At 43.7% G+C, this 21,287-nt stretch overlaps 4 protein-coding genes and 1 long non-coding RNA gene across 7 annotated transcripts; 1 reads left to right on the top strand and 4 right to left on the bottom strand.

Annotated features, from left to right (window-relative positions):
• Positions 1 to 588: 588 nt before the first annotated feature.
• Positions 589 to 7,035, bottom strand: LOC117582158. Its single transcript, XM_034269755.1, has 5 exons — positions 6,838 to 7,035; positions 3,922 to 4,025; positions 3,019 to 3,135; positions 2,474 to 2,949; positions 589 to 2,396 (listed from the first exon to the last, which is right to left on the bottom strand). The coding sequence occupies exons 2-5, from the start codon at positions 4,021 to 4,023 to the stop codon at positions 2,000 to 2,002; spliced, it is 1,092 nt and encodes a 363-aa protein (XP_034125646.1). The 5' UTR covers positions 4,024 to 4,025; positions 6,838 to 7,035; the 3' UTR covers positions 589 to 1,999.
• A 509-nt stretch (positions 7,036 to 7,544) lies between these two features.
• Positions 7,545 to 8,601, bottom strand: LOC117582165. Its single transcript, XR_004573707.1, has 2 exons — positions 8,356 to 8,601; positions 7,545 to 7,848 (listed from the first exon to the last, which is right to left on the bottom strand). It is a non-coding gene; the product is annotated as an uncharacterized LOC117582165 (long non-coding RNA).
• Positions 8,602 to 12,472: 3,871 nt separating this feature from the next.
• LOC117582027 (probable ATP-dependent RNA helicase DHX35) lies at positions 12,473 to 14,944 on the top strand. 2 transcript variants are annotated; one of them, XM_034269554.1, is made up of 4 exons: positions 12,473 to 12,651; positions 12,716 to 12,901; positions 12,957 to 14,698; positions 14,751 to 14,944. In XM_034269554.1, the coding sequence occupies exons 1-3, from the start codon at positions 12,523 to 12,525 to the stop codon at positions 14,679 to 14,681; spliced, it is 2,040 nt and encodes a 679-aa protein (XP_034125445.1). In that variant the 5' UTR covers positions 12,473 to 12,522; the 3' UTR covers positions 14,682 to 14,698; positions 14,751 to 14,944. The 2 variants fall into 2 exon arrangements, with proteins under 2 accessions (XP_034125445.1, XP_034125444.1); XM_034269553.1 differs by lacking the exon at positions 14,751 to 14,944 and having other exon boundaries at positions 12,957 to 14,717.
• Positions 14,706 to 18,543, bottom strand: LOC117582028 (epidermal retinol dehydrogenase 2). Of its 2 annotated transcripts, XM_034269557.1 has the most exons (5): positions 18,247 to 18,543; positions 18,001 to 18,216; positions 15,714 to 15,831; positions 14,968 to 15,568; positions 14,706 to 14,911 (listed from the first exon to the last, which is right to left on the bottom strand). In XM_034269557.1, the coding sequence occupies exons 2-5, from the start codon at positions 18,154 to 18,156 to the stop codon at positions 14,809 to 14,811; spliced, it is 978 nt and encodes a 325-aa protein (XP_034125448.1). In that variant the 5' UTR covers positions 18,157 to 18,216; positions 18,247 to 18,543; the 3' UTR covers positions 14,706 to 14,808. The 2 variants fall into 2 exon arrangements, with proteins under 2 accessions (XP_034125448.1, XP_034125447.1); XM_034269556.1 differs by having other exon boundaries at positions 18,001 to 18,543.
• An 824-nt stretch (positions 18,544 to 19,367) lies between these two features.
• On the bottom strand, positions 19,368 to 20,570 carry LOC117581964 (spindle pole body component 110-like). Its single transcript, XM_034269449.1, has 4 exons — positions 20,282 to 20,570; positions 20,040 to 20,228; positions 19,694 to 19,983; positions 19,368 to 19,618 (listed from the first exon to the last, which is right to left on the bottom strand). The coding sequence occupies exons 1-4, from the start codon at positions 20,435 to 20,437 to the stop codon at positions 19,393 to 19,395; spliced, it is 861 nt and encodes a 286-aa protein (XP_034125340.1). The 5' UTR covers positions 20,438 to 20,570; the 3' UTR covers positions 19,368 to 19,392.
• Positions 20,571 to 21,287: the final 717 nt, after the last annotated feature.

Here is a 21,287-nt window from a genome sequence, read left to right as displayed (position 1 = left end):
TTCCTTAAAGATTGCAACTTTTCTGTACTATGAAAGAAAATATATCTTCGAAGTGCAGATATAGATATTAGATGTACTTTTAATTGCTATGCATTGATTCATTTTATGCATTTTATGCCACAAATTGAGTCTCATGTAATAAGAAATCTTTCCGCAATGTGCATTGGAATATCTTTTTCGCATATTATTGTTTTCTGATGAATCTAGCAACTTGAATCTTGTTCAGCAAAAAGAAGGGTCTCTGCACAACTGCAGTCTGCAGAAATAAGAGAAAGACAAAAATTACACTTACATTCCCATTGAGTCAGTGTCGTTTGAATTAAGCACAGAAATCTGCATCTAGAATGAGAATTGCAGAATGAATGAAAATGATTCAGCAAGCTACTAGCGTAAATTTGAATACCCTCTAATAGAGCATCAAACGTGTTTAGTTACTAACTTTGATGAGCATTTTCTGGTCTTGCTGTTGTAATTTTTTATCTCCTTCGTTTGAGTGAAGTGCAGGAAACACCTTCAGAGTTTGCTGTCTCAATATTGTTATTTATTTAACTTTGCTTCATTAGGTTTTTGGTTTCTTATGTTTTGTTTTTTTCGAGTACATACAATATAGCAGTTTTTGTAATATATAACTTTTTCATTTAATTTGATTTTCTTGCATATATTTTTGGGAGTTTTTTATAATTGAAAATTCTCCATGGGATCAAGACCGAACCATTTGGAACTGCAGCGCCCATGGGAGTTAGTGGGTGTAGTGAGGAGATTCTCAGGGTTGGGGGTAGGGAAGTATGTACTTAAAATCAAGCAGAAGACATCTTTGGCGTGTTTTTTATTTATTTTCATTTTTCTCTTTTTTTTAGTTCAGGCTAAATAGGAGCAAAAAATCATTGATCATTGAGTACTCGTTTGCATAGTTTAATAAAATTTCGTAATAATAAAATATATATATTTATTTGTTGTATTTGTTTTTGTTTTGGTTTTCGCTTTTTGTTCGTTTGTTTATCCTTTCATTTGGGGTATTTTTTTGTTGTATATATAAATTTGAAAAAAGCCTAAAAATCCAAATGTCTGCCTCGTCTCAAAAATCAAATCACTTCGTTTGGGCACAGAAATTATTTTAGAGTATTATCTGAAAAATATATTTGTCTTGTATAGTATTTGGGTTTCATTTAAATTGTCACAAAAAAAGAGGCGGAGGAGGAGGCGGAAACGCGTGCAAAGCTCTGTTCCATGGCCCAAGCGAAATATTTGTTGGATTTTCATTTCCTTTTGGTTTCAGAGAGTTTTCTTTTGTTGTTGCTGTTGTCGCGTGTAGAGCCAGAAGAGAGAAGTAGTTAGTTGTTGTTGTGTGTTTTCGTTTAGTTCATTTAACAATTTGATATATAGAGTTAATATATAATAATATATATATATATAATAGTTTATAATAAATTGATGCGCTCCTTTTATTTTATTTTGTATGTCATTCTTTCCTTCGTTTTTTGTGCTTGTTCCACGTTCTTGGAGTTCATTTTTGTAAAAGCATTTTTAGCAAAAAATTAAAAGTTTCTCTCTCTCTCTCTTGCTTTCGCTCTCTCTCTCTTTCAGTTTCTCCCACTGTTTCGCTTTTAAAAAATTTCGGACTTCAGCATTTGTTTTTCTGGTTTCTTGTATGTTTTTTTGTTCATTCCCTACGTAGACTTTGATCTCGAATTGTTTATCAATTCCCCCATTATAAAATAAATCCATTATTTAACTGCCATCGAAATGTCCGCGCACTCCGACGATTCTCTCTCTCCGCCATGCTGTCTCTGTGAGGAAGCTTCATATACCATCTATAAATATACTCGTAAGTTTTCCCATTAATATGTTTTGAATTGTTTTTAAAAAATCAGCGCCACTTGTTCTGTTGTGCCTTGTTTTTTCTTGTGTCCTGTCTGTCCTAAAGAGTCCTAAGAGTGGTGCTTACAGCTTTAAGCATAAGTATTAGCGTAGGTATAGGCGCCGAAATCTTTGTGTCCTACTACTTGTCCTCGCCAATGCCCTCGTCCGTTGTGGTCTTGGGCCTTGCCTCATCGCTGCGGATATCACATTTTTCAGCCAACATATCCTCGATGCCCTCGTCGACGGTCTGGCTCTGGCTGTAGCCGGGCCCCACCTTACGCCCCGCCACAATGACGCACTCGCCCTGAGGTAGCGGCGGAAACTTGGCATAGGATGAGTTACTTATGGTGCCCACTGTGCTGTCCTCATAGCAATCGGGCGTCATACGCACGCGGCACGTCTCGAAGGCCTTCTCGTAGCCAAGCTTCGTGTACAGATTGCGGGATGCATCATTCCCTGGACGTATCACAACGAAGGGCGTGTAGCCACGCTCAATGACCAACTGAGTCAAAGACTTGGCCAAACGAATGCCATAGCTGGGAAGGAGATTGAATGAATTATTGGTTGAAATTCAATGCTCTATAGGTAGGTGTTTCTGTACATTCATACTCACCCCATGCGACGATAATCTGGACGTGTTTGCATTGAAAACATTGCACCGTAATACGAGTGGACCATCCAAGCGGCCAGCTCATTGGTGTCCTTGCGAAAGATGCCCAAACCGGGCAGCTTACGCACGAGTATGTCAAAGAGCCGAACGCATTCGATTTCATTGGCAGGATATAGTTCGTGTATGCCCTGCACATTGTCGAGGGTCAGCAGACGCATCTCCGCATCCTCCGGCAGCGGTTCCAGCTCCAATTCCGCATTGAGCTTCTTGCACACATAAATATCACCACTGAGTCGCTCCATCACCCCAAACTTCGAGTAGAAATCATCCAGGCGATTCATAATGGCGATGTGCGTAAAGTTCAGGTACATAGGCTTCTGCCAATCTATAAGTACATTTTCGGTGCGCATCATATCGATATGCTCGATGTGTGCGGATGGGCAAAATATGCCCAAAGTTTGGTAAATATTGTTGTGTGGCTGAAAAGAGAATTTACATCATTTTTGCTATAGTTTTGGGTGATCATTTGAGGGGTTTCGTGTACTCACCGCAAGCGTGCATCCTGGAAAATGAAGAATTATTGGTTTTTCGGGCCAATCTTTGGCAACATAAAACTTAAAATCCCAAATACGATCATTCAGGTACGTTTTTATGGTTTGATGAAACTGCAAAAGAAATATACAAAAAATTGCATTAAAATTTAAAGTTTTGGGTTCAAATTAAAGAAAATAGAAAGGGGATAGAAATAGCAGCCTACGAAATACCCTGGAGCTTCCTAGTTTCTTCCAGACTACATTTAGAACTTAGAGAAGATCGAAAGACGACTCCCAGCTACATTTTACTTCCTTTTATTGGACTCACACTTTTTCTGTCCTGCCGCTAATTCCCTTTGCTGCAAAACAAAAATATAAAAAAAAATCCCCCAAATCCCCGCTTTAATGCAGAAAATGAACACAAAAATGATTCAGTCACGTGTTGGTTGGAAAATGCACATTCCGAAAGCTGTTGGTAAACGCCCCGAATAAAGGGAAAAACGTTTTCACTGTGAAAATCGAAACTTTAGCCAACTTTCAAATCCTTGAGGCTGGTGCCAGGCCGCCGAAAAAACTCCACAGATATAGCCACGGAATGGGCAGGGGGGACAACAAAAAGAAGAGAAGAAAAGTCAGCGTAAACAGTGAAAACGGGTCAACAGAGAGAGAGAAACAACAACGAGGTAAAAGGCGAGTACTGTGTACTGTGCTGGGGGTTTGAGGTTGCATGACTTGTGGCCTAGGCGGGGTTGTGGCAACGCCTCCTGACTATCGGGAGTTGCAGGTAATTGTTGGTAAATTATCTGAGAAATGGGCGTGGTAGCGCTTCTCTGGGTGTCAAGACAGCCACAAGTACAGCGCCATATTTGACCAGAATAAGGGAAGCAAAGAGTAACGGGATGGATTTTATGTACGTACCTTTAATGATTCCGGCAGATAGCGCTCTAAAGTTACCAAAATTTCTGGAAGCTCTGATTCATGCACCAAACGAAAGTGTTTACCTTCAGGAATGATTTCCATTTCTGCCAAAAGAAAGTTGAAGAAATAAATGTAAGTTTAAGTTTGGGTTTAATCATCTTGCAAAATGTACCACGAATTTATTTTTCTCTTGGCTATACTTATATTCAAGGAAACCCTATGTACACGTATATGAAGGTCTTACGTTTTGGCCTCTTTCAAGGGCAGAGCTCAACGACAAAAAAGTGAAATGAAAAGTTACCAAAAAAAGAACACAACAACAGCAGGAACCGGAGAGAGATCGAGAGAGTGGGCGCCGCCACAGCACAACCGGATGGTGAGGATGCTCCGTTGCAAGTGCTTCCAAGGAACATGTGCATAGCGAACTCATACGATGAGGAGTGTATTTACATATGTGACTGCTATTTTTTACCTGTTTAGCCATGCAAATGGATTGTGACAGCGAAAGGACAACAGCAATTTAGGCAAATTACCAAGCAAAGTGCAATGCCAAAAGACGTGAACTTTGAAGGCTAATCATCGAAATTTCGTCCAATAATCAATTTTATTTGATTAACTGAAATCTTAGGCCAATTAGGGAGGTAATGGAGCACTTGAATGGCAGTTAACGTATCAGGAATGAAGGTGACGGGAACATTTAAATTGAATATTACTGGAGTTCACAAGAATAATTTTCATATCTGATTTTGGAGTTTTGGCAGAGTTCTTTCATTCCAAACAATTGTCTCAAGATTATGGCTGATATTTTGGCACTTACATTTAGCAATTAAAATCCTAAAGCTCCCATAGATTCTCCTCAGAATTTGCGTAAATATTAATTAATACCTTCCATGTCTAATGAGTGGTTTTCAAGAATAATTCCCATCTTCCAAGTTCTCCTTGCTCTTATTTTGGCACTTAAATTTGTCTGTTTTCGTATTTTTGTTTGTTTGATTGATTTCCGCTTGTGATTGATTGACTAATGCGCCAAATATCATTATCCTTCACTCGTTCATGGACTGGGCCCAACCCCCCTGGGGGTTACTATGACTATTTACTGCAGTTATTTGTGTGCTGGTCGCTGTGTGCCCCCAAAATGAACGTAATAACGGGGCGGCACATGCTGGCTGGAATTAGTATTAGTCATGTTGTACATACATAACCCAAGGTGGCACGTGGGGACCCCGCCCTGGCCCAGACCAGTCCAAGAGCGGGGCCACCTCTGCCCAAGATATCTGCCATGTATCTGCATCACGTCTGCTCCGGCACAGACAGGGACTACATGTGGGTTCCTACTGCAAGACAAAATCAATATCAGACCTAAGCGATTTTTCTATTCCTGTGAAGAGCACACACTTGGTGGGGGGTTGGGGCGGATTGTTGCATGATGAAACATAATGAAGGGAGATCCAAAACCTAGACCGAGAACGGGGAGGAGATATTACAATTTTGTTGATTTTTATGGATAAAAATACCGTTGACATTTCACAGCGACACCCCCCATGGCGGTGGCCCAGACGAAGATTCAGATTTCCCGATTGCGCGACTTCCCGATTCCTCTTCGCACTCGTCGCGTTCCCCTACCCTACCTGTGGCATGCCGTCGCACTTGTCAGCCAATTTATTTTGTTTTTGCTTCTTTTTGCTGTTGGCCTAATTATTGAGATGCCGCATGGGCTATGGCTATGGCTATGGCTATGGCTGCGATGCGTTAATTTTTAAGAACCTCCGCCCGGGAGGGTCTCATGAATTTGCCATGAAGTTGGTCCTCCGTTCCCGAGAAAAGAATGTCAGGAGGGTTGAGGCATGCAGAAAGTGAAAGGCAGGGGGATGAATGTGAGCTGAGCAGGGAATGGGATGAATGGATGGACAGATTGGCAAAATTCCAGGAGGTCGGATATTAAGAATAAGAAATAAGTATGGCGGAAGTGTGTAAAGAATTGGAGGAGAAAATTGAATGGATTTCTGAATAATTTCCAGGATAGGATTTGGAAGATTAAACAATAGAGTACGGCAGATGTAAGTGGGATCTATTGAAAGGATCACTTCAAAGTGGAAAGAAAAGTAAAAATAAAAGAAGATTTGAGGAAAATAATGGAAAGATCGAAGGGGGTGATGGCAGAATGGCAGAAATAAATTATGCGAAAAAAAGGGGACAAGGATTATGAAAGGCGAAACGAGTCAGAAACACTAGAAAATTATCTGCCTCATCGATCTTTCTAATAGTTTCCTTAATTCTTCAAGAAAAGACAAAGAATTTTTAATTAAACACAGAAAGAATGTAGAGAATGAGAACTAATTGTAGTACTTTCTCATTTCGACAGTCTTTTAGTGGCGTTGAAGAAAGCCAAGAAAAAACAAATTCGGATTATGGAAATTTGATATAAAATTTTCCAAGTAAGTAGGCAACGAAAAGGTTGGGTAGAAACCCCATTAAAAAGCCAACTCATAGCAAGAAAATGTTTTAAAAATGGGAAAAGTAAAATAAAATCTATAATAAAGTGAATTGAAAGTTAGGAATATCTCATTATCATCATAAATCCATTTATAATTTAAACAAATTCCAAAGCACTTCCCAAACACAACCCAACCCCTTCCACTGTCTTGGACTTGCAGGGTGTTCGGCCGATCGATTTGGTACATTAGTGCCGGGCCCTTGGCCGTAGATTTCGCAAATGCGATTTCTTGAGGCGCATCACAGCCATGATAATTGACATGCACATGTGCATATCTCTCGCGGGAATGGCGCACAGCAATGTTAGCGACATTTTTGCAATTAAAGCGAAAAAGTGAATAAAGTGTACCCACAAAAATATTTCGATAGATTTAGACTCTTATGATGCCGTATGACTGTATGACTGGCGGTGGCGGAACTTACAAAAAATATTAATTCCGTTGACCTTGTGTGAATTTGTTGTTGTTGCTGCTGCTGCGGTTCGGTGTCGAGCGGCTGCTGCTGCTGCTGCTGCGCTGTTGCGGTGGCTTTTGCTTCTGCTGCTGTGGTTCTTGGCCTTACCCTCGAGGCGTGTCTGCTGCTATTGCGTGTGCCGTTTTTATTTATTTTACTTTTTATATATTATGTCTTTTAGTTTGTTTATTTTTTGTTTGTGTTAAAATGTTTAATAAATTATATGCATTTATCATAGAATTTGTATTGGTTTTGTTTTTTCGGTTTCTTTTGGATAAAGTGCAGTATGAAAATAATTGCTGTATTTTGTTCTTTTCTTTTGTTTTCTTTTTTATATGCGAATCACAGATTAATTTTTTTATTAGAAAATTCTTTAATTATTATTTATATTTTTATATATTTTATATATTTATTTCTTTCAGCTCTGAATGTTGTTGATAATTTTGTGATGAAATTGCTTCGCTGCTTTGGTTAGGCCTTTTTCGAATGGAGATGTCGGCAGGCTGAGATTCACACAGTGAGAGCGAGTGAGACACAGAGAGAGAGAGTGACCCGAAATTGTATGCTGGATTGTATGATTGATTGATGGAACCTTTTTATATCGATAGCGATAGACGCAGGACACAATTATCGTTGCAGCTGCTGGAAAGCGGTACCTGAGGAACCCCTTTTTTGTGTTGTAGCCCCCGTTGCACCTCCACACAGACAGGCCTAACCAGGCGGCGGCGGCGTCTGGCAGAACCGATGTGACACGGGTACGGTACTCTCTTTACGGCTGCACGGCTGTGTCCCAACAGGCGTGTGCTGCTAGTCCAGCATGGCGAGTCCCCAAACGAGAGGAGTGCGCGACGTGGGACGTGGAACTGGAACTGGGAAGGGTTGATGCTGCTTTCTTTTTTTGCTTCGTACTTTTTTTTGTACTTGTTTTCTTCGTACTTTTTTTGTACTTGAACGTTTTTTCTTGCGTTAAATTTGAGTCCGCTTTTGTTGAATATGTATTATGTTTTAATTAGAAATTGATTTTCAGGACCCGGTCTGGCCTGATTCAGCTGCTGGCGCTGCTGCTGCTGCCTGCTGCCTGCTGCTGTGTGTGGGTTGTATGTAAATATGCTTTGGCTTTGCGACTGTCGTCTGGCCTGTGTGTGGGTCGTGGGCTCCGAATCGCTTTCGGATACCGTTTAAGTTATTACCGTTTCTGACCAGCCAGGCGGCCCCCAAGGACGCAGACAAACACACACACACTCACAAGTTAAGCACCCACAGCACAGTTGCACACGCACAGGCAAATTGAGTTCTACTTCGGCTAATTCGATTGCGGCTGGAGGATCAACTTTTTGCATTGGCTGTGGATGAATTGCCGTTGCTGTTTGTTGCTGTTGCTGTTGCTGCTGCTGCTCCTGTTGTTGCCTTCGCCTTGGATGTTGGTTTATCCCCTGGTTGTTGTTGTTCGTTTAATTCCGCAATGAAAAAAACCCGAACTGAACTCACTGACTGACGACAACGATGTGATTTCGAGTCCCAAGGAGCAGAAGCACCAAGCGGCAGCAGCAGTCGCAGGAGTAGAAAACAGAAGCAGCAGCAGCAGCAGAAACCGCAGCAGCAGCAGCAGATGTTGCCACACGTTTCTATGCTGTTGCTGTTTTCACTGTTATTCGCTGCTGCCGTGCCGCTTCTTTTCCATATTGCAAATTCGAGAACGAGAACGAAGCCAACTGCAACGTGGCAGCGGCGCCGTCCGCCCGTCCTCTTCTAACGTTCTGCGTCGCCGCTCGGTTTCGCTTTCTCTCTCTCTCTGCGCTCAGCCTCGCGAGAGATTTACGCTCGCGCTTTAAAGCTCTCACTCTCTTGCAGTACACTTGCAGTAAAAAGTGTGTGCAAACGGCAGAGCACTATACACCCACGAGGAAACTATGAATTGATTGCATAATTAATTTGATTTCATTTTCTTGTTTCACGGTAGTTAAAGGTTTTGGATGATTTGGTTCCTAAAACACACAAAAATCTACAAAAATATTCTAAAATGTTTCGAATGCAAAAGGAAAAGTTAATTAAATATCTCTTTATTATAATTATTTCTGTTAACTACTTTCTAATTCTTGTCTGTCTGACTACTCCTAACTTTCGTTTCCAGGTATTTTTACCCTCCTTCTAGTGCACACCTGTGCATTTTTGCTTACATCTGCTCTGAAATTGTTCCCATCCACCCCTGCCTAATCTACATGTCACGTACACTCACGAATTTCTCTCAGTGTGCCTGCTCTTTGTTTTTGCTCGTCCTCCTTGTGTTTACCTCCCACCTCGGACCGGAGCAGAGCGGACTGCGTGTGCGATGCGCTCACATGTTGCCATCACATTCACTCGCTCTCACTCTCACTCTCCACTCTCCGCTTTCGCTCTGTTTCTCTGTTTCGCAAAAGGAGCGTGTCCTTAGATGTGAGTGACGAAGGGAGTTTTGTGCCTTTTGTTTTGCACGTTGCCGCTTGCCGTTGTGCGGTTGCCTGGCGTAACGTAACTGTACACCGTAGCCGGAGCAGCAGCAGCGGCAGCGGCACAGTTTTCGTTGGTTTGGGATGCGTTTTCTAAGCACATTAGGCGGCAACAACAGTTACATTTACAAGCCAACAACAGCTACAAAAGCGAATAAACAGTTTGGGTAAAAGGAAAATGGCCACGGCGTCCGCGCAATACGTATACGCCACGTTGTGCCGGACACATTTTCGAGCACGTGTCACTGAAGCCGGCACTCTCGCTCTCTCTCTCTCTCTCTCACTCACTCTCTCCTTGCTGCCTCTCGCTGTTTCTCTGCGTTTTGTTTATGCCGCACAGCTGTGAGGATTTCTATGCCGGAGAAGGAGGCATCCATCCCAGCCACCACAACCCACCGGGTCTATGCCGAAAAAAATCCATTTTAATCGCCATAATTTGGACTGATATGCCATGCCCGCTCCCTGAATGACCAAAACATGTACCGGGGACCCAGCCCAAGGTCGCGACTGGCGGGTTTCGTGTGTCTGCAATTGACATTTTATTGGCACTAAGTGGTGCCGAAACTAGTTCCAGTTCCAGTAATTAAAGCAGACATGAAGACGCGCCAAAACACGCCCGGGTCGTTGAGTGTTGCATTCGAGTTGCTTGGGCGAAAACTTTTTGGGGACACAGCGCCGAGCCCATGCCCCATGCATCATGCTGAATCACGCAAATTCTAGGCAGCTTCAAGGCACGCAAAAGACAATGACGCCAGTCCAGCTGCTCCCCTTTCTGCTGCTCTATCTGCTCCTCCTTTTGCTCCTCTTTCTACTTCTTCGCACTCCGCCTTGGTGTCGAGGACGCATAACGGGGCTTGTAATCGTCGTCAGAGCCAGTGTATCATGCCCGTATGAGCGGTATCCGAATTCCATAGCCATTTCCAAGGAAACTTTGCTCGTAAAACAAAATAACAGTTAGCGCTCATTCTGACGGGGGGTTCCGTGGCATTTAGTCAGGTGGATCCGCGGACTGGGTGCCATTCTATTCTATTCTGGCTGTGGCATTTGCGTAGGCCTGAGGTTAGACGAGGCGAATTGGTTATCATCCCTCCGCTCCAAGTGAAGTGCCGACAACCGTTTGACAGTAAAACGTTGGCCTTCGGTGCATTTATTAAAATTTATATATATTGCCAAAACTGTCAAAGCCAAAATACAGTGAAAACTATCCACAGCAAACAGCCAGGGGTTGGAGGAGAGAGCTGTACAAATGAGTAAGTGCCCCCCTTGAATGGATTTATAAATGTTGACGGAAAATGAAGATGTCTGCTGGCAGTTCAACAAGATTGCTTTTACTGTATGCACTCGGAGAAACTGAGCAGTAGCTACAAATAATTATCAAATAAATAAATATAACAAATAATGGATTAGGTTTCCATTATATTAATTGTTCGCCGATTTTAGGCTAAATAAATGAGCAATTTTCTTAGATACTTGCACTTTCCGCTGCTCTAGTTTCAGGGGTTGAGCTCAGCTTTCGCTGAGTACACTGTCAGAACTAGTTTATGCTCAGTAAATTTGACTGAAAGTCGGGTGTTATATGACAGAAAATAATTGTATTTACGGGCAAAAGTGTTTAAACATATATTATTATTACTCGAATTCTTAATAACTAAAGCCCCATCTTGCTATCTCAATTATTGACAGTTTTTTCGACCTTTTCTATATATATTTTTATCACAAGTTTGGGTCGAAAATAACTCCAAAGTTTGGCTTAAAATCTTAAATATCTCACCAGCTCCAACAGAATATTTTCAGTTTCACTTTTGCTTTTCCCACTGCAAATTTCTCTCAGTGCATTGGATTTTTTAGGGCTCTTCTCGAACACCAAAATGAATGGCGGTGTTGACAAACGGCCTGGAGAGCGACTTTGGCGACTTGGGGCCTCGGCCTTGGCATCAAGTTCGCCGCTGGCCTTTAATTAGCTTTAGTTCGGATTACTCATTCGATGTCGGGCAGGGTCTGGGGCAGACAGGACCTTTCGGCATGGGGTTTTGTGGGGTATGCAGATGGGGCTGGGGCGACTGGCTCCATTGTTTCAACGACGGCATGCGGATGTGGTTGGTCAAACGTGCATGTCTGGCACGTGTTTGCGTTAAAGTTTGCTGCGACCCACTCATAGTGGAGAGGGGAGAGTGGTGGGGGGTTGCAAGGGCCAACTTAATGTCAGGGTCAATGCAGAGTTGCATGCATGTGCGGCCAATTTGTTGAGTTGTTTCTTTACAATATATGTACCATGTAATATACGGAGATATTGCATAAATCAAAAACAAAAGAATAAATGCAACAAAAGTTTCGGTCCACAATGGGAGGAGAGGACAGGACCAGCAGCCGGAATTGTTTCGGCATCTCTGTTGTGTTTGGGTTTCGTGTTTGGATGGGACATTCATTGGTCAAGATACAATATTTATTCAAAAGCAATTGACAGGGGCAGGGACTGGTGCGCTTCTGGCAGCGACAGCTGCAACACTCTGGGGACACGTCTGTGACACACACACACGTGGCAGTCAAATAAACATACTACGTAAAAGAGAATAAAAGTGACCTTGACTGTGTGGCACTGACAATTAGAGTTATTTTAATTTGCATTAAGGGACACACATCTTTACACTGCGCATCAAAATGGCCGTGAATAATGTATGGAAATAGTTTTGGGGGGCATTAGTCATTGTCATTTGTGCCTTTGGATACAGCTCCAAGTGCTAATTCAAATTTTCAAAATATTTAACGTCGGTGTTTCGGCATGTCGTTTTTACACAGCCATGTTGCTCGTGTGTAGGATGTATGTAGTTACGCTGTTGTTACATTGTATGCAAAGGACAACATTTTCTTGCCCTTTTGCTCAATAATGCAATAAAAAAGAGTCCAATGCATTTAACATTCTTATAGTAAATTGATTCATCTATTCGCTAAAATTATATATTAAGTGTGGAAAGTTCTAGCTATCTTGTAATATAAAATCGAATCTCAAAATCGAGTAAAATGATTACCGAACAACTGAAAATAACAATTAACCCTAGATGTATAAGATGAAAAGCTGCTTAAATACAGGGGGCTTTAGTGGGTTAAGCCCGGCAAGTAACAGCTGTGCCGCATTGACAACAAAAAGGAATTCGCCAAATAAATCTAACAAATGGCCACGTTTAAGCCAAAATTCCTTAAACCCGACACAGATGACTCCATTACGGATAGCGTGGGCAGCGACCAGCAGTCCTCTGCCTTTGTTTTCAATGCAAATCATAATCTGGGCCTCGTGGAACAGGTAAGCGTGATGCCCAAAACAATTTCAAAGCCAGTTGCAATCAACAAAATTTGTTTAATTTCAGCGCGAACGCTTGCCCATACGACAGTACAGAGATCAAATTCTTTACTGCCTGGAGAAGCATCAGGTTGTGATACTGGTGGGCGAAACGGGCAGCGGCAAGAGCACCCAAGTGCCGCAGTACCTCTACGAATGGGGCTGGCACACCAAGGGCCTCATTGGCGTCACAGAACCCAGGCGAGTGTCAACAGTAAGTAAAGGTGTTTCCCAATATGTAGAGCTAAAAATAATGCCAATTTCTTTAGGTAACTCTCGCCAACAGAGTGGCAGAGGAACGCGGCGAGCTGGTGGGCGACACTGTCGGCTATGTGGTGCGCTTCCTGGAGCGCATGACAGCAGAGACCAAGATCAAATTCATGACAGAGGGCATACTGCTGCGCGAGCTGCTGGCCGATCCGCTGCTCACCCAGTACGGCGTCATCATTGTGGACGAGGCGCACGAACGGAATATGCTGACGGACATGGTTCTGGGGCTGCTCAAGAAGATTCTACGCAAACGCAGCAGCCTGAAGCTCATCATCTCCTCGGCCACCATTGATGCGGGCTTCTTCAGTGAGTTCTTCAGCTGGCCGCGGAGCGACGGCGAGGTCAGTGTCAAGCTGAGCATCGAGGGGCGCATGCATGCGGTGAGCAACTTCTACCTGAACGAGCCCTGTGCCGACTACGTCAAGGAGACGGTGGAAACGGTGTGGAAGCTGCATCAGAAGGAGCCACCTGGAGATATTCTTGCGTTTCTCACAGGCCAGGAGGAGGTGCTGGAGGCGCTGGATCTACTCCGCGAATACATTGCCAGCTCGGAGCAGCAGAACCTCAAAGTGCTGCCCATGTACGGCAGCATGACGAGCACCGATCAGTTGGCCGTTTTCTTCACCCCACCCAAGGGCGTGCGCAAAGTGGTGCTGGCCACAAACATAGCCGAGACATCCATCACCATTCCAGGCATTGTCTACGTCATCGATTGCGGCTATGTGAAGGTGAAGTGGTATAATCCCGCCACCTGCAGCGACAGCCTCGTCGTCGTGCCTGTCAGCAAAGCATCTGCGGTGCAGCGTGCTGGCAGGGCAGGCCGCATGCGTCCCGGCAAGGTCTACCGTCTGTACACGAAGCAGGACTACGATGCACTGCAGCCGCGACAGCCGCCCGAGATGCGACGCAGCGAAATGAGCGGCGCCGTGCTGCAGCTGAAGGCTTTGGGCATTGGCAACATTCTGCGCTTTGACTTTCCTTCACCTCCACCAGCGCAGAATCTTCTCTCAGCGCTGGAGACACTCTACGCGCTGGATGCCATCGATGAGGAGGGACAACTGACCAAACCCGTGGGCTACCTGCTGGCCGAGTTGCCCTTCAGTGCCATGCTCTCGAAGATGCTGTACATCGCCGGGAAGATGGGCTGCTCCGAGGAGATAATCACAATTATAGCCATGCTGCAGGTGCAGTCGGTGTTCTCCCGCCCCGTCTCTGCGGTCGCACAGCAGGGCGGACGCATTGCCCATCGCCATTTCCAGGTGGCAGAGGGAGATTTCATTACGCTGCTCAATGTCTACACGGCCTTCGTGGAGGAGGGCATGACGAAGGAGTTCTGCGGGCAGTATTACCTCATCTACAGGAATCTGAAGCGCGCGCACGAGCTGCGGGGTCAGCTGTTGACGCTGGCGCGCAAGAAGTACGGCATTCCGATCTTCTCCTGCAAGGGGGATGTGGAAATGCTCTGCAAATGCATCACCGCTGGGTTTTTCACGCAAGTGGCCTACCTGCACCACTCGGGAGTCTATCGGCAGATCAGCAGCGGCACGGAATTGGCGGTGCATCCCAACTCCACGCTGTACACGCTGCCCCAAGCGCAGTACGTGGTGTACGGGGAGCTGCTGCAGACCACCAGAATCTTCATGAACCACCTGACTGTGATCAAGCGCGAGTGGCTGACAGAACTGGCGCCGCACTACTACCAGCAGACCACGGTGCGGGACTAAAAGGGAGCCACAGGCGGGTATAAATCCGTTTCCTGAATCGTTTTACTTAGTTTAACATAACAATTATAGATAAAAGACTTAAGCTAGAAGGATTTCCCAATTGTAACTCGTATCGGAGGTGTCCAGACTAGCCAGCGGCCACACGTCCACGTCCCTGGAACATCATCATGGACTCGGGGCCGCGTATGACGCGTGACATCAGCTCCCAGCACATTTTGGCGGGCAAAAGACTGCAAGAAAAACAGAATGAACACGGCTATAAATCAGGCATGGATCCAGCACTCACCATTTCAGTGGCGTCAGCAGGCGTATGGAGTTGGGCAGCACGCACCAAACCTCGTTGCAGCGCACAGCCTGCACGATGCGATCGGCCACATACTGCGGCTCCAGCATGGGCTGCATGCGTGGACGCACGCCCGAGAACATGCCCGTGTTGATGTAGTACGGGCAAATAAGACTCATCTGTACCTGATCATAGCCATGGGCCTTCAGATCCGTCAGCAGACTCTCGTGGAAGCCAATGCACGCGTACTTGGTGGCCGCATAATCGCTGCAGCCATAGGTGCCGAGCATGCCAGTGACAGAGCCCACGGTGACAATGTGCCCGCGATTGTGGCGCATCATGTGCGGCAGGAATGCCTTCACCGTCCAGTAGTGCGAAATGATGTTGATGTTGTACGTGTTCTGGATGACTCGATCGTGCAGGTCCCAGAATGGTTTGCAGCACACAATTCCTGCATTATTGATCAATATATCCACGGGGCCCACTTCCTCGATGACTTGTCCTGCGCGCTGATAGATCTGCTCCCGATCGGATATATCCACCACATAGCCCTTGCAGTTGTTGTAGCCATGCTTGGCCAACAGATCCACCGTTGTCTTGATGGCTGCATGGAAAATTATTTATTAAAATTTTAATATGGAAATGTAACAGCTTTCACTCGGCTCAGAGGTGCTTGACCCTCTCCATCTCTCGCTCGAGTGCTGACCAAGCAATTAGCGGCTTGCTGCGAAGTATCAGCCTCTTTTTACCTTCTTGATTGATATCCCAGATGACAATTCGCGCCTCCAGTCGAGCAAAGTTGAGCGCTATCAGACGACCAACGCCGCCGCCTCCACCAGTGACGAGCACCACCTGCCCGGAGATGTTCTGTTGCGGATGGACAATTGCAAGTGAAATTTAAATTAACATATTTTTGACAGATGTAATATGGGTTAAGGTAAACATTATGCGCAGATATATAGGTGGGTTATTTGTTTATTTAAGAGATACAAAACTGGTGGTGAAGGAAGTGAAAATGGGTGAGGAGATTGGTTCAAATACTTAAAGGAAGATTTCACGCTCTTATGCCGAAATAATACTTATTTAAGGATAAGATAAATCATAAGCTAACATTTTTAAAAGAAGATTTTATGCTGGAAAGATATACTTAGATTTGAAATTGAAAAGAAAGTTTTGAGGGTTGCCTTAAAACTCTATAAATGTTTATAATACTCTCCTAAACAGAGCTTCAAAATCCTCAAACTGATGTGCTTTAATTGCTCAAATTGTTACCCAACAAAAATTGTTACTCTTGATTTGAACTCTTAATCTGTCGCTGTGTCCGTTACTCTGTCCCTGTCTGTTGCTTTTGCCTTTACGCTCGTCATAGCCATGCCCATGCAGACACACTATTTAACATATGAAAAAGGTGCGACTGTGCCATGATGTTGCATTTAATGTGATATCAACAATTTGCATACATATCTACATAATATTAAAAAGTATCTATTTTTTGTTGTTTTCTGCGGTCGAGTGTCTTGCATCATGTTGCCGTTGTTGTATAAAATGTCTGTGGCAAGTTTTTCTTTTGGCTTTTGCCATTTTTTGTTGGCCTGCCCCCACTCCAGCTCTAGGTTCATTTATTTTGAACGGAGTTCAATCCCCTACAGTTGTGGCGGCACATCAGTTGTCGTGCGTCGCTGGCTGAAGGAAAACTGTCTGTCTGTCTTTTTTCCCCATTTTCTTGCATTTTATATGTATTTTTCTATGCAATTTTACACCAGTATTTGTGTGTGCATGCAACATGCATTTCCGGCCGTTCAAATTATATATTTGGGATGTCATTTTAGACCTTTTTCTGCATGAATGCTAAGAGATGATTACCTGCACCTGTACTATTTTTTTCAGCTTTGTTGCTAATATTTTAATGGGTAATCTCTTAGTCGCATAGGCTTAATTTTGGCTAATTGTGCGTTGAGCGTGCAGTACGTAGATACTGTCGAAACATTGAGAAGAAGAAAAATCAGCAAATGACAAAGGAAAAGGCAAGGCGCAGTGGGATGCGGAAAAACTCGTTGTCAAAGCGATTGTTGGCAAATGTTCATTGGACTGGCAAGTCACGAACGCTTTTGGGGCTGCTTCTAGGCCCCACCAGAAACTGCAAATATGTTGAACCATGAACAGCTCCCATTAGTAGGATGGAAAGATCTCCATTTCAATGTCACTCTGGGCGCTGCCTAATTGAAACCAAAGCGCCGTAAAACAATATTCGGATGGCCAAACATTTGCACAGTTTGAGGTGTTTGTTTTGGTAGCAGTCAAAGTACTCAAATGGCTATCACAAGTGACGTCCACGGATGCCGAAAAATGTAAATAAGAAGAGGCTTTAACCATTCATGAGTGACCAGCAAAGCGTGTGAACAAAATTGCTTTTGCCATCCGAAGCGTAGCCAAACAAAGCGAACGATTTGTTCGAACAGCAAAAACCAAAAAACTTTTTTACGATCACAGACAGACCAGACAATCTACAACAATCGCAAATGATGTTTTGTTAAATGAAACAAATAAATTGGAAAGTTTATAGGCTGTTTGGCATCTCAATACACTCCATTTGTGGCGGGTTCTATTGGGGTTCTCAAAGGTTCGGCTTACAAAACTTTGTAAATATATTCCCCAAACTAGTTTGTTTCAATGACTTGTTTTTGTATGCAAATTACTTATGCAATAGAGCATCCAAAATTCGTTTGAATAAGTTTTGTTTTTATTGTTACAACGCCTCGTGTGGCTCATTAAAGTTTGGGGAAATTATTGCCAAAAAACGGACAGGCAAAAATTAAATGAGGAGAAACGGCTTAGAGGTAGCCCCTGGATGCCTATGATTGATTTAAAGTGGCCAACTGGTAGCTCCACATCGTAGTTCCGTTGTTCATTACATGGTGGGTGTCGGTTTGGTTGTGCAACCAAGCAACAGAGAGTCCCCTCGGGTCATTTGGTTGAATGAAAGTCTATCAAATTAGGTCTAAACTTATGCACAAGCGACATTTGGGTCGGCCTTACCTTCAACTTTCTAAAACGCATGGGCAGCAGTGTATAGTAGAGCGTTTCCAGTATATAAAACACCGATTTAATGGCGAATATAATCAGGTCGAGGAAAAACTGATAGAAAGCCAACAGTGGGCGATCCATGTGTGGGAGTCCAGGAGCAGATGTCATGTTGATGGATGGATGGATGACCCAGAGTTAGTTGACGGTTTGCCCCAGGCCTTGGCACTCAATCGAGTTGAGTGAAGTCGCGAATTACACTCGAGGCACGTGCGGGGGAGTTTTTCGTATTCACTGCGCATGCGCGGCTGGAATGGTTGATTAAGGGGCTTTGTGGCTTTGTGGCACACCAGTCAAAATGGCATTCAGCATGCACAATTTGATAACTTTTATTGAGGGGCTCAGCTGTGCATATCAAATGAGCCGAACACAAAACAAGTGCAAATGGAATTCCTATGAATTTCTCTATGTATCTCTCTTTCGATTCGCACTTTAACTCTTAGCTATGCTAGGCCCGATCCGCACTCACGTCCGCTTATGCTGAAGTCACAATTCCAACTGAGTTTGCCGCGTCTGGCAAAAATCTTCAAGCTCGGCGCTCGGCGCTGCCTTTTTGCCTTTTCCATTATTTATTTGGTGGCTGCCCAATTCAAGACTTACATTAACACAATGGCCGAAGTCGTGACAGCTGCGATAGAAGAAATGCTCAACAACAACAACAACAAACAGCATTGAGCGCTTTCTTATTTGACTCTTTTTCTAGTTTTTTAGCAGCTGAGAGTTGTGCTATAGGGAGCTACCACAACTCCGTCAACCTGTTTCTTGGCTCATTTTATTGTCTTTTATTTGAGCAAAGAAATTTGATTGTGGCCGTATGCCGTATGCCGATTCCGTTTTTATATTTGTTTGTGGGTTGAAAATGTTTGAGATGGTCAGTGATATAAAACAATCAGAAGATCATTGATGATGCCATTTATGCATAATTAATATAAAATGCTGTACGCAAGCGGTGGAAAGTGAAAGATAAATAGAAAATGGCTTGAGCAACAATTTGTTTAATTTGTTACCAAAATGTTTAGACAAAATTACTTGATGGACAATATACACTAATAGATCTTTGTTTGCAATATTGTTGCGCTGACTAATACAAGTAAATATTTTATAAATTTGTAGTGTGGGTCATTTCGCTCTCGAAGTGCAATTCCTTGCACAAACCTTCCCTCAAAACCATCAGCCACCGCATTGTTCACAGACTCAACAGCGGTTCAATTCCCACTGTGGACAAGAAGAAATATTTTATTTTTTCTGCTTATAATTTTGTATTTTTTTTTTCACTTAATATCTTTTTGATAACTTTTCACAATTTCAATTATTTTTTCTAATTTTTTACACACATTTTTGAAACTCTCAGGAACCTAAAATGTAATTCAGTTTAAAGCAGAAAGGAAAAGCTTTTTCAATCATGGGCTGTGGCTTCCTCGCCAAGCTAGTTGGCCAGAGTTTCTGAAACATGGAGTTCCTGCTGTTGATCTCCTGTACCGTCTGCATCCTCAGGAAGCTGTGGCCTCTGCTGAGATCCTGTAGTTGGTCTATCAATGGACGCATTTGTTGCTCGTTCTCCTTCAGCTCATTGCTTGCATGTGGATGAGGTAGAGAAGGGATTAGATGAGGAATTTGGTTGCTGCAAGGGGCTAAATATTATTATTACTCGTTCCACTTCCGAATTCTTTCCTTAACTAAACTTAATTCTTTCTGCATGATGGTAATCAATTCAGATTTAAGTAGAAGTTCCTTGTTTAAACGTTGCTCCCTTAATTGGTTGCTTCTGTGAAAACTTCTGAGCATTCTAACTTCATTGTTTAGGTCAGAGTTCATTGTCTTAAGTTTAAATACGACCAACTCATTCTGGGATATTCGTCTTCGGAGTCTCCGCGTCTCCAACCGAGCGGCGCAGAGTTCTGTTTTTCGCTGGTCCGTCACTGCTTTTAGTTCCTCATTCTGGCACATGGAAATGCAGTACGAATGGCCAATGTTAATTCTATAAATGAACTTACCTCTCTCTTACGGCAATCCACTTCCTTCTGCAGCTGTTCCTTGTCCGCCGTCAGGCTCAACTTGGACGAGTGTATCTGGATGGTGTTCTTCTTGGACTTCATCAGCTGCAAGCAGAGCTCATTGTTCCGATCCTCAGCCACCTCAGTCATCACTTTGTACATGTGCAACTTATTGTTGCTCTCCATGACCTGCCATCGGAGTAATATGAAGAGGTAGCTTGAATCTCATTTGGTTAACTCACTTTGTGCTTGTAATAATCCTTCGCCTTGACGAGCTGGCAGATGTCTTTGCCGCGTTTGCACCAGGCGCGCACTATGACCTTCGTTGCCGTTTTCTGGTAAGGATCCATGAGCCACTGTCCATCGGCTAAAAACTCCTGCTTGTCTGATTCTACCATGTCTGAAGATTCGGAGCAACAAAGCGAGTACCTATTTGTCCGTTTCTACCTATCGTCTATTGTTGTTGTTCTTGGGAAAGAACTATATGAATATAAGGTGCGACAGGTCTTGCTTAGGAAAGAGTTTCGTTTGTAAGTCTAGCCTTAAAACTGAAAGACTACTTGTACTCAAATAGTTAGACGAAAAGACAGAAAATATGAAAAACATTTACCACCATTTATACAGGGAAATTTTCAACAATTGTGCCTCAATCGGCCAGACTGCGCATGCCCACAGCTAGCACCATAGTTCCATTCCCACCGTGGACAAGCAACAAAATTATATAATTCCAAGACACTGTTTTTTCTTTTTTTTTGCTTCTAACAGATTTTTCCGAATTTCGAAAAATGTCAATTAATTTTTTGCAATTATTGCAACCTTTTTTAACCGACTTTGAATGCATTTTCACCTTTTCCACGCAAGGAAAATCCACCCCGTTGCAAGGCGTGCGCATTCGCTTGTAATTCCCAAGCGTTCATTCGCCACATGCACAGTATAAATACGAGATGCACTGCACTGTACTTTGGAAGTGTATTCTGTGATTGTTCTGTGCATCGATCGATAGATAGATAGCCATCTGTTTATCAGATCTGCTCAGTGCCGACCCTCCGTCACACCTTTGTTTCCCAGTAATTCTGCCTGGCATTGCTGTGGCAACATTGTTCTGGATTGGCTTTCCCGCTGCCTTTGCTTAGCCGAGTGCGTCGACTAGCAACAGACGCACGGTCATGTGCTGGTCTTCCACCACCCACTCCGCCTCGCGGTCTCCAGTCATCTCCACGACTGGAGCACGCATAGGTCGGGGCCGGG

Source organism: Drosophila guanche, unplaced genomic scaffold, assembly GCF_900245975.1.
Source record: "Drosophila guanche unplaced genomic scaffold, DGUA_6, whole genome shotgun sequence".
NCBI lineage: Eukaryota > Metazoa > Arthropoda > Insecta > Diptera > Drosophilidae > Drosophila > Drosophila guanche.
The sequence above is the reverse complement of the archived record's forward strand: the minus strand, read 5'-3'. Positions and strand labels throughout refer to the sequence as shown.

Bases quoted from the DNA above. Each gene is read 5' to 3' on its own strand.
- LOC117582027 (XM_034269554.1), top strand. From the start codon at position 12,523: ATGGCCACGTTTAAGCCAAAATTCCTTAAACCCGACACAGATGACTCC. The intron at 12,652-12,715 runs GTAAGCGTGATG...GTTTAATTTCAG, and splicing joins ATCTGGGCCTCGTGGAACAG to CGCGAACGCTTGCCCATACG. The intron at 12,902-12,956 runs GTAAGTAAAGGT...CAATTTCTTTAG, and splicing joins AACCCAGGCGAGTGTCAACA to GTAACTCTCGCCAACAGAGT.
- LOC117582158 (XM_034269755.1), bottom strand. From the start codon at position 4,023: ATGGAAATCATTCCTGAAGGTAAACACTTTCGTTTGGTGCATGAATCA. The intron at 3,136-3,921 runs GTACGTACATAA...TTTCTTTTGCAG, and splicing joins ATCTGCCGGAATCATTAAAG to TTTCATCAAACCATAAAAAC. The intron at 2,950-3,018 runs GTGAGTACACGA...TTCTCTTTTCAG, and splicing joins TTCCAGGATGCACGCTTGCG to CCACACAACAATATTTACCA.
- LOC117581964 (XM_034269449.1), bottom strand. From the start codon at position 20,437: ATGGTAGAATCAGACAAGCAGGAGTTTTTAGCCGATGGACAGTGGCTC. The intron at 20,229-20,281 runs GTGAGTTAACCA...CTCCGATGGCAG, and splicing joins AGGATTATTACAAGCACAAA to GTCATGGAGAGCAACAATAA. The intron at 19,619-19,693 runs GTAATAATAATA...TCCACATGCAAG, and splicing joins AGAATTCGGAAGTGGAACGA to CAATGAGCTGAAGGAGAACG.
- LOC117582028 (XM_034269556.1), bottom strand. From the start codon at position 18,156: ATGACATCTGCTCCTGGACTCCCACACATGGATCGCCCACTGTTGGCT. The intron at 15,569-15,713 runs GTAAAAAGAGGC...TTTTCCATGCAG, and splicing joins CTGGGATATCAATCAAGAAG to CCATCAAGACAACGGTGGAT. The intron at 14,912-14,967 runs GTGAGTGCTGGA...TTTTTCTTGCAG, and splicing joins CTGCTGACGCCACTGAAATG to TCTTTTGCCCGCCAAAATGT.